This window comes from Adiantum capillus-veneris, chromosome 16, assembly GCF_014529385.1.
Source record: "Adiantum capillus-veneris isolate H3 chromosome 16, ASM1452938v2, whole genome shotgun sequence".
NCBI classification, from domain to species: Eukaryota; Viridiplantae; Streptophyta; class Polypodiopsida; order Polypodiales; family Pteridaceae; genus Adiantum; species Adiantum capillus-veneris.
In genome coordinates, this window is record NC_140946.1 from 12,101,198 (window position 1) to 12,111,641 (window position 10,444).

General features: G+C 38.0%; 1 protein-coding gene across 1 annotated transcript; it reads left to right on the forward strand.

Moving 5' to 3' along the window:
* Window positions 1-7,814: 7,814 nt before the first annotated feature.
* On the forward strand, window positions 7,815-9,523 carry LOC147438589 (protein TIFY 10b-like). Its single transcript, XM_086484154.1, has 4 exons — window positions 7,815-8,306; window positions 8,468-8,720; window positions 9,035-9,092; window positions 9,230-9,523. The coding sequence occupies exons 1-4, from the start codon at window positions 8,157-8,159 to the stop codon at window positions 9,327-9,329; spliced, it is 561 nt and encodes a 186-aa protein (XP_086340280.1). The 5' UTR covers window positions 7,815-8,156; the 3' UTR covers window positions 9,330-9,523.
* Window positions 9,524-10,444: the final 921 nt, after the last annotated feature.

Consider the following 10,444-nt stretch of genomic DNA (forward strand, 5'->3'; position numbering starts at 1 on the left):
GTTGTGTGAGAAACAACCGTTGCACACATACTTCCTTTGAGATTGACTTCACCAAAACAAGGACTGGAAAAGAAGGAAATTTGTGATTACAAGATTAAAAGCACTCTTGGCTAAGTTGTGTGAGAAACAACCCTTGCATGCATACTTCCCTTGATATTGACTTGGCGTGATTGCTTCAAAGCCAGTCACCCAAGATAGAGCAGCACTTTTCCCTTCTGTATCTATGCGTGAAAATTGGTCTACATCAATATGAAAACTCTTCTCTCATTCGACTCGTTGCCCGCTATCCTGCTCGCTAGTCGGCAGCTTTTTGTCAAATCTTCCCATACATTTTCAAAATGGGGGAACTTTTGACCTTCCTTCAATTACCTCAAACGATGCTTTACCAGTAGAAGAATTCACAATATTATTGTATGCATATTCTACTAAGGTAAGATACTGCTCCCATTGGTTGCATTGGTCTACTTTCGTTAGGATTTGAGTAGATTAAGCACAATGGAGTTCACAATTTCACTTTTCCCATCCGTTTTGAGGATGATAGGATGACAAAATTGAGCTTTGCTCCAAGGTTCTCAAAGAGTCCCTTCTAGAAATTATTGGTCATTCTAGGATCTCTATCGAAATAATACTTGTTGGCAAACCATGATACTTTAGAGATGAATAGTTGTGCCATATGTGGAGTCTTAATAGTCTTTTTGACAGGTATAAAATGTATGTCCTTAATATTCTTGTATGTCCTTTTTCATTGTAGAACAAAAGAAATATATCTCAATTGCCTTTATTGTTGCCTGAATCCCTCTATGCCCAACATATGGTGGAGCATGAGATTTATACATGACCTTATCTCTTAAACTTTTAGTAACACATAGTCAAGAGACATAGAGAAGATAGCCATCTTGAACCATGTATAGTTCTTGCGTCTTTCCTAGTGCTATGGTAGACATAACATCACAAAAATCTGGTTCAGTAGCATACTCATCTATCATAGAGGTTAGATCATTGTGAGAGGCTATTGACACAGCATTGCATCAAGGTCTATGTGAGAGTGCATTGGATACTCGATTGTGCTTGCCATGAATGTGAGCAATGTGAAATTGAAATTGTGAAAGGGAATTTTCCCACCTCATTTGTTTGTCAGAAAGCTTGGCTTGTTTCATGAAGTACTTTGAGACTCTGGTGATCCATTCAAATGATGAAGGGCATCCCAAGTAATTCATGCTTCCACTATCCAAGTCATGTAAGAAAACTAGAATCACTTTTTAATAGATGCCAAGAATTATCTCATTAGAGTGAAATTGGCGACTCTCATATGCTATGACATGCTTTTTTTGAAGTAGTACTGTTCCAAGGCAATCACCACTATGACAACCTGAGACGTGAGTCTCTCTTTAAGATTAGTGAAGGATTTTCTCTCTTTTTTAGTCCATACATACTTGACATTCTTCTTGTTCAAATTGTGTAATGGCCTGCTACAATCGAGAATTTTTCAATGAATCTTCTATAGTATGAGCACATTCCAATAAAATTTTGTAGCTCATGTAGATTCCTTGGTTCGAGCCATTCATTTATCACCTCAAGATTTTGTGGATCCATACGGATACCATGCTTTGGGAAAATATGACCTAAATATTGAATCTCTTCTAGGAATAGTTCACTATTTTTGTGATTAACGTTTTCTCTTGCAATGCTTGAAACACTGCTTTGAGATGCTCTTTGTGTTCTTCTAAGGACTTAGAGTAGACTATGATAGGGTTAACCCCCAAAAGGGTCCACTAGTAGTACGACAGCTCCCAAGGTGTTTAAATTGCAAAATACATAGGTTAATAGATCCCATAATCACTTACATTGGTTAATTAAAAGGTTCAACCCTTCCTGTTTAATCCTAGAACTGCCCTTTCTTCAAAAAGAAAGAGATAACCTAGATATGCTCTAATACCAATGTCAAATAATTGGAATTATAGTGCAACAAAATCTATAGATTAATTAGAGTAATCAATTATTTGTGTAACATTGAGCATATTCAAGCATGACAATTGCAAAGCATGCATTGACTTAGATTCAATCACAGATCACATACATGTACCAAAACTACAAGAACAAGAGAGAGAAGAATTCGACACCTGTTAAGGGTCGAACTTTTTGGAGCTGACCCCCCCTCCAAAGGGACTTTGTATTAATAAATTCTTCTTCTTCAAAAAAGCTTTCGATCAATACAACTGGCTAATCGCACTTTTAACTGCACAAATTGAAGAGATGAAAGCTCTAAAATTTGGCAAAGTTTGCAATTAGACTTTTCACTTAAAACACCTCGTTGAACTCAATCCCAAGGCCCTAAACACCTTGCGAGTGATAGAATCTGCGCGCATTAGGTAAGAATCAGTTTGGAAAGAAGATATGTAAGCATTAAGAAGTAGTAACCTGCATAGTTAATTATGTATAACCTTGAGTAGCCATAGCTATAGAGACTTGTGTGTGTGTGTGTGTGTGTGTGTGTGTGTGAGAGAGAGAGAGAGAGAGAGAGAGAGAGAGAGAGAGAGAGAGAGAGAGAGAGAGAAGATGATGGTCTGGAGAAGAGCATGGAGAGATTGCTTTTGGATGAGGATTCCATGGATCTTCATGAGACAGGAAGAGAGAATTTTCCTTGCTCTCTTCAATGCAACCTTGCAAAAAAACAAAGAAATCTCTGTCTCTTGCGGTCCTTAAATGAAAAAACTATGAACTAAAAAGTTGTTCATCTCGCCGTTTCCGACCCTTTTTACAAAAATGCCTTTTTTTAAAGTTATTCCAAAAATACTCACCCTAGGTCCTGTCCACATAGATTAGGTTGGCAAGTGTGGATAATAACACCTTGGCTCCCATTCCCATCTTTTGGTTATCCTTCTCACATTCGGAAGCTTTTGATATCCGTTTGTATTGGCATGGCTTAGTTACTCAAGTGATTTTTTTTAAAGGATAATTTTTTGAGCATCATAAAGTCAAATCTGCATCCAATTATCTTACTCGTAGTGTTGCATTATGGAGGAATGGTATCAAGAAACATGGTGAATGTCTACAAGTTGTTTTGCCACCATAAAAACAATGGGATTCAGTACAATAGGGTAAAAATGAAGGTATACATGCCTATATTGATTGATTTTGGAATTATTTAGCTCAAAACTTTTCAAGCCATCAATCATATCACTAGGAGAAAATTAAAGTGTAAATTCTTTTTTGGTTTAACACCTCATCTTGGTGTTAAAGTAGATATGTTTGAGACTGTAGATCTTTCAAAGTCTATTACTTTAGCACTAAATGATGAGAAGAAAATTGGCATCAATGACAAAACAATGATTTTTTTAAATGTTAACAAGTTACAAGAGCAACATGCCTACTTTTTTGTCTCAGACACAACAAGAATCAAAGTCATTCATTTTTCAAAGTGTAGATTTTGACAAATTTTCTCCACCACATCAACACAACAACCTCACCATGCAAATATCAACCCTTAGCAAGTGCGATGCAAATCAAGTTTTCAATGAATCCGAGAAAGGCGAAAAGTTTTTAATGTTTACAATTCGGTCATTATGCTGATAAATGTCCAACCAACAACAAAGGTAAAGGTAGTGACCAATCAAATGGTCAACCCAATAGCCAATCAAATGGTGGCAACAATCATAAAAACAAACAAAAAATCCATTAAATAACCATACCAATGACAAAACACTCAACCTTAATGAAGAAGCCTCTTTAACTGACAACAAAGCTAAAGTTGACTATGGTGAAGGAAACGATCCTAATTATGACAGTAGCAAAAAAAAACTCTTTAGATACTTCTATCTATCCTCATACTTTGCTTATGGTGAAGGGTAGTGTGCAAGACACATATATCACAATTTTTCTTAATGATGACAGTAGTCATGATTTCATTTATACACTACTTGCACAACAATTCACTCTACATCATGTGCCATCATAGTTTAAGGTTAATAATGTTTTTAATAACCAATGGTATAATTGTAAGAATCAAAGGGAAGTTAAGATTTCTATTGGTGGTTTTGCATAAATGCACACATTTTTGGCTGCACCATTGCTTGAAATTGACGTGATTTTGGGTATGCCATTCCAACATGGATTCAATCCACCAATTAATTAACAAAACATGTTTACTCACTCTCACACACCTAATTTTTCTTTTCTTTCCATCAAGCCATACTTGAACATAAATTTTTTAACTTCATTCTCACACCCCAGCTAAGAAAGCAATTAGAAAGGTTAAAAAGAATATATCATGTGCTTGTGAATGGAGTGTCTGCCAAATCAAAACCACCGCTTGATGATTCACACAATGAATTTCTTTCTCAATTCAAGGATTGTTTTTTGCATGATTTGCCTCTTGGAGTTCCACTTTCATAGTGTGAAGACCATAGGTTAGACATCATTCTTGGTAGTGAACCACATTGTAGGGTATTTTATAGACTAAATTGTTTGGTTCAAAAAGAAATACATACACAATTAATGATTTTCAAGATAGGGGGCTCATCGAATCTAGTAGTTTTCCATATGGGTCTTATTTTTTTCTTGTCAAAAATTAGAATGGGACTATTTGTATATATATTGACTACATGGCTTTGAAAAAATTCACTATCAAGAACAAAGTTCCCATTCCTAGGGTGGACTTACTTGATAAATTGAAACAAGCTATAGGTTTTAGCTAAATTGACCTTAAATCAGGATATCATCAAGTTTAATAATACAAGATAATACTTATAAAGCTGCATTCAAGACTCAAACAAGGCATTATGAACTTTTTGCTATGCCATCTGGGTTAACTAATGCACCGGCTACTTTTACTTGTATGATGAACCATATTTTTATTGACTATTAAAACTTTGTGAGTGTGTTTTTTGATGATTTTATTGTGTATAAAAACTCAATGAAAGATTATCAAGAGCATTTGTTAATGGATTTGATTTGCTAAGAAAGAAAACATTGTATTTAAATCCTAAAAAGAGTACCTTCTTTCAAACTAAAATCAAATATTTGCTACATGGATTTGATTTGCTAAGAAAGAAAACATTGTATTTGAATCATAAAAAGAGCACCTTCTTTCAAACTAAAATCAAGTATCTGTTACATGGATTTGATTTGCTAAGAAAGAAAACATTGTATTTGAATTCTAAAAAGAGCACCTTCTTTCAAACTAAAATCGAGTATCTGTTACATGGATTTGATCTACTAAGAAAGAGAACATTGTACTTGAATCTAAAAAAAGCACCTTCTTTCAAACTAAAATCAAGTATCTGTTACATGGATTTGATATGCTAAGAAAGAAAACATTGTATTTGAATCCTAATAACAACACCTTTTTTCAAACTAAAATCAAGTATTTAGGTCACATTGTGTTTGAAAATGGTATTCTCGTGGATCTTAAGATTGTTGAGGCAATTAAGTCCTCGCCAACTCTTACAAATATACATGAGTTGATTTTTTTTGACTTATCTAGCTATCATAAGAGATTTGTTAAAAATATTGCATGTAATGTACATTATCTCCCTTTCTTTCTTCAAAAGAAAGGTGAGATAATGCAAAGAAAGAAAAATATTGCATGCAATGTACATTATCTCACCTTTCTTTTGAAGAAAACAACACCATATGTTTTGACTTATTTGCATGGTTGATCTGTTCAAGCGCTAAAAGAGTCACTAACCAATCAACTTGTTTTGAAAGTATCTGATTTCTCTTGTTAGTTTGGTGTAATAGATGCAAGAGGGAAAGACATAGATGTTGCACTTATGCAAGATAATCATCAAATCGGTTTTGAAAGTCAAAAATTTAGATCGTTTGAAGCCAAGTACAACACTTATGACAAAGAACTCACAGATGTTGTTCATGTACTTAAAATTTGGAAAAATTATTTAATAGGTGTGAATTTTTTCATTAAAATGGATCAACAAAGCATCAATATATATGCTCTCCAGCATTTAATTTCTAACAGACACATTAAGTGGGTTTCTTTTATTCAAAATTTTCAATCCACCATTTAATACCAACCTTGGAAAGAAAATATCGTGGCTGTGATCGTTCTGATCGTCGAGTAGAAGACCCTATCTTAATAATCTATTTACCATTGAAAGTACATCATTTGCATCCATGCATTAGATAATGATTTCAAGACCACATGGTTGCATATGACTAAGCATGCTACTCATTCAATTTTGGAGTGCACCATTCAGGATCAATTTTTGTATTTCAAGCAAAAGCTTTGTGCTACTTTGTCTTCTTGTCATTGAAGATTGCACAAACCATTATATGCTGGCTATTGAGGTTTTGCTACTGCATACCAGAATTTGTATCATTATACTTTTGTCCTACTTTACGCATTGATGTCTCATTGATGTGAAGAAGTATGTTGATACTTGTTTGGTCTTTCAAATGGTTGTCTATCACAGGTAAGATATTACATCTTTGCATCCACTATCCATTCCTCAAAGATGTTGGGAATATATTCGATAGATATTGTTATTGGTTTTTCATTTACTACTCACAAGCATGATATGATTTGGATTATTATTGATAGTTATTGTTATTGGTTTTCCATTTACTACTCACAAGCATGAGATGATTTGGACTATTATTGATCATTATTCTAAGAAGGATATTTCATTCCTTGCAAGAAAACGGACAACACATCAAGCTGCACTTTTGTTTCTCAAATTTGCGTTTCCACATCATGGTTTGCCAAAGGTAATGATTTCTGTTGAGAACCAGAGTTTTATAGTGATTTTTGGACCAACTAGTTTGAAAACCTTGGTATTACACTTGATCTTACTTCTTCCATTCATTTTGTTTATGGTACTCTTTTTTTTGCATGTGGTTGATAGTCAATGATGTACGTATCCATGTCAAACTATATACCCTCCAAGCTTAGATTTGTTGGTAGCCCATTATTATAGAAGCTGTTCACCAGCTCCCAAAAACTATGCTTGCCCATAACAATTAAATTTTGTTCAATGCGTGTAAGAAGTTGATCTCACATTGAACGACTTACGTTGTAAACTAAGGACATAGTTGCAATGACACATGCACAAGATTTAGCATCATGCTTTGGCTTCTCCAATACATTGTGCGCCCCATGCATGGGCTCACTCCCTTGTAGAGTCTACTCCATGAGTTTGTACTTGTGCGCAAACAGAGCCACAAGTTGGAAGAAAACATGATGTTTTAGGTATTCTTTTTCAAAGTTTGACCTTCTCTAGTGAATTGAAAGACTCACAGCTCTCTAATTTTTAGGTTTCAAACTTTCTTTCATGATTTTTGTTTGATTTTTACTTTTTTTTTCAAATCGTAAGGACCTCTTAATTTGAAATCAGCACCCGCAAACGTGCCCTATTGGAAAACGATTACACAAGAAACTTTCCTCAATTTGAGACATTTCCAAGCTCAACCACTCACGAAGTTTCCTATTGACTCCAATGAATCTTCCTATTGACTATGGAGTCCTTAGACATGACTCGATGAAGGAAGGAGACGATTTCAACAGATGCTTCAGGTTGGGCCATGGCAATGAGCATGTGTGGCAATTGCAAAATGGAGAATGGTATAGGTTTGGGATAAATTGTGACATGTGTGTGAATAAAGGAACATTCAAAAGCAAAAGACAGAAAGAAGGAGAGAGCAAAGTTGTTGCCGCTCTGTGCCAGTGCCCACTACCACTGAGGAGGGACCCCGTTCGATATCTATAGGAATTTCAAATGCTCATTAAAGAAAACTGTTTTGAGCACATGTTTCTTCCCCTTTGGCGAGAGAGGTGCGCACATGATCTAAATGAGGTTTCCAATGGTGGGCAGTGGGCACTGTGTGTGTGTGTGTGTGTGTGTGTGTGAGAGAGAGAGAGAGAGGAGCGCGCAATGGGCATTGCTTCCTTTCATATAAAGCTCGTGGTTCTTCGGCAGAGGTAGGTACAGCAAGCACGCGCTTATTTTCTCTTTCTCGCTTCTGCACGCAATCTCTGTCTTCCTCTTCCTTCTCCCACAATACACACACACACAGAGAAGCATTCGACTAGCACATTTCGTACAGGTTGTTAACCTCCCGCGGTCGTGATCGCCTTCATCGATCTGTTAACTCCAGCTTACTGTGCCGAGCAATTTCGATCAATTCTCTGCTCTGCCCAGGACATGGCCACAGGTACACTTGATCTGCTCGGCGGGCTGGCGCGTGCATCCCCTGATCCGTCTGTAGCTGCTCCACAGACCCCTGCGGTTTCCCAGCTTACCATCTTCTACTCAGGGACCGTCAATGTCTACAATGATGTGCCTGCAGACAAGGTAGGGCTTATTCACTGGAATTCTTCATGTGATGCCACCATCCTGCTTTCATAGACGTATTTGTGCATCTCAGATGTATAGCTGCTGTTCTGTCCTTTGCCACTTTTGCATATGGGTTCGTATGCCTTGATCTTATATCCGCCTTCTTTATGCATACACAGGCGCATGCAATCATGCTTCTTCTTGCAAATGGTGATGACAGACGGAACCGCAGCACAGATTCGAGCTTGAGGCCTGCTGGTCCTAGCTTAGAGGCCCCCACAAACAGCGCAGCTGCTTCCATTTCACGCCCTCCTACATCAGCAATCTACAAGCAGCCCTTCAGCAGGGCTTCTACACCCCCTCCCTCATCGCCATTTCAGGCCCCTCAAGCAGACAGAAAGCCCCAAATTGTCAACAAGCGAACTCAAGCTGGTAATTGTACTCTCTTTTATCTTGATCTTTAAGGGGTCGCATGACTCAGTGCACTTACTTGAACAGACCTAGACATTTATGCATCTCTGAAGACAGTTGAGTTTGATGGGTGTAAGTATCGAGTGCACATGTACCGTGTGTATATCCCAGGCATATGCCGACAGACATAGTAACATACATTATAGCACACATATGTAATGATGGAGTGCTGTGTATGCCAGAATGTTACCCTCGTTTGCATGAGCTTTTCTTTATGCATTTCTTTACATGTGTTTGGTCCTTACCTGACTAAAATTTTTTCTTTACATGTGCAGAACTTCCATTTGCCAGAAAAGCTTCTCTAGCTCGCTTTTTGGAAAAGCGGAAAGACAGGTATTCAGCCTTTGCCCTTCCATTCGACTTTGTAATGGATGCATCATGTTGTCGGCACTTGTAGCCAGTCGCAGTTTTAGGTTTCTCTTCACAATTGAGAAGGCATCTGATGATGCGAGGATGTGTCGGTTTTGCAGGGTTCAAGCAAAAGTAGCAGCTTCCTCTGAAGAGGAAATCGCAGGTAGTGCTAGCAAGAAGCTCAAGACAAGTGATGATGGGATCAGTCCTTCAGAATAAATTAAGGGTGTTCATTGTGGTCGCCCCTCAGGGGGGTGGTTCACACTTACTATTGAAATGGACCCTGACACCCTCAACTTAACACACTAACACAACGTTTTCCAAAATTCCCTATGTAAAGAGACCTTTGGCGACCCAAGGTCGCCTCCATTTTGTATGCCAGATTTTTTAATCCAAAAAAGAGAATTTGTTCCTTCTTTGAGCAGAATAAATGTTGGCACTTTGTTCTTGATGATGGTGTTGTCATATCGTTTATGGCAGCATGGGCATGCACAGAACATAGGACTCTCTTGGTGTTATTGGGTTTTTTTGGATAGGAAGCAAAGGTCTCTGTGCTGAACACGTCCAATTTGGGATGATTGGGATATGTGCATGATTGATAATCCCATGTTTTATTAGGCTGAAAGGATCTACTTGCGGGTCCGAAGATGAGTGGAGTGGCTTAGCGAACATGTACCTCTCTTATGGAGTGTAGGTTAGAGAGATGGAGCATAGCCTCCTTTTCAGTGAGGGAAATTAACTGTGATGGGAGCTTTGCTTCTTGTGAGATATGGTCTTGAATGAATAGCCATGGACAGAGTGCCATGTATTTCATGGTGATTTCTAACAGAACAAGCTTGCACTAAGGACAAAGTGAATTTGGATGTGGAGGGTAATGAAGCAATTGAGTTGTCATAGCCATAGCCTGTCATGGTCGGGGGTCGAGGGGCAGCGCATCGCAGCCGTTCATGTGTGTGGTTTTCCTCTGCGGAACAGAGTGCTGCAGCTGCTTGATCTCTGAAACATCAGCCCTTGGAAAATCTTTGCTATCGTCCAATCAAACAACTTCACATCAGCTATTAGAATCATTGCATGGGCTGACACATCAGCGCATGGAAGCAGCCTGTCTGTCATGCATCTGTTGCTTGCTACGCTAGCATTGGGAATGCTCATAGGCTGTCACATATCAGCGTCAGTAATAAAACCGTTGCAGCACTACTACAGACTGTCTCACCATTGTCAGCTCAGTGCTGTTCAGACAAGATAACTGCCATCTCGCAGTTTTGCTCATCCACAAGACTCTAACCCATCACGGCCCCCCTCCCCCTGACCCATGACGTCCAGGAAAGGTCACC

Excerpts from the sequence above, each read along its gene's own strand:
- LOC147438589 (XM_086484154.1), top strand. The coding sequence starts at position 8,157 with ATGGCCACAGGTACACTTGATCTGCTCGGCGGGCTGGCGCGTGCATCC. Across the intron at positions 8,307-8,467 it reads ATGATGTGCCTGCAGACAAG|GCGCATGCAATCATGCTTCT; the intron begins GTAGGGCTTATT and ends ATGCATACACAG. Across the intron at positions 9,093-9,229 it reads TTGGAAAAGCGGAAAGACAG|GGTTCAAGCAAAAGTAGCAG; the intron begins GTATTCAGCCTT and ends TCGGTTTTGCAG.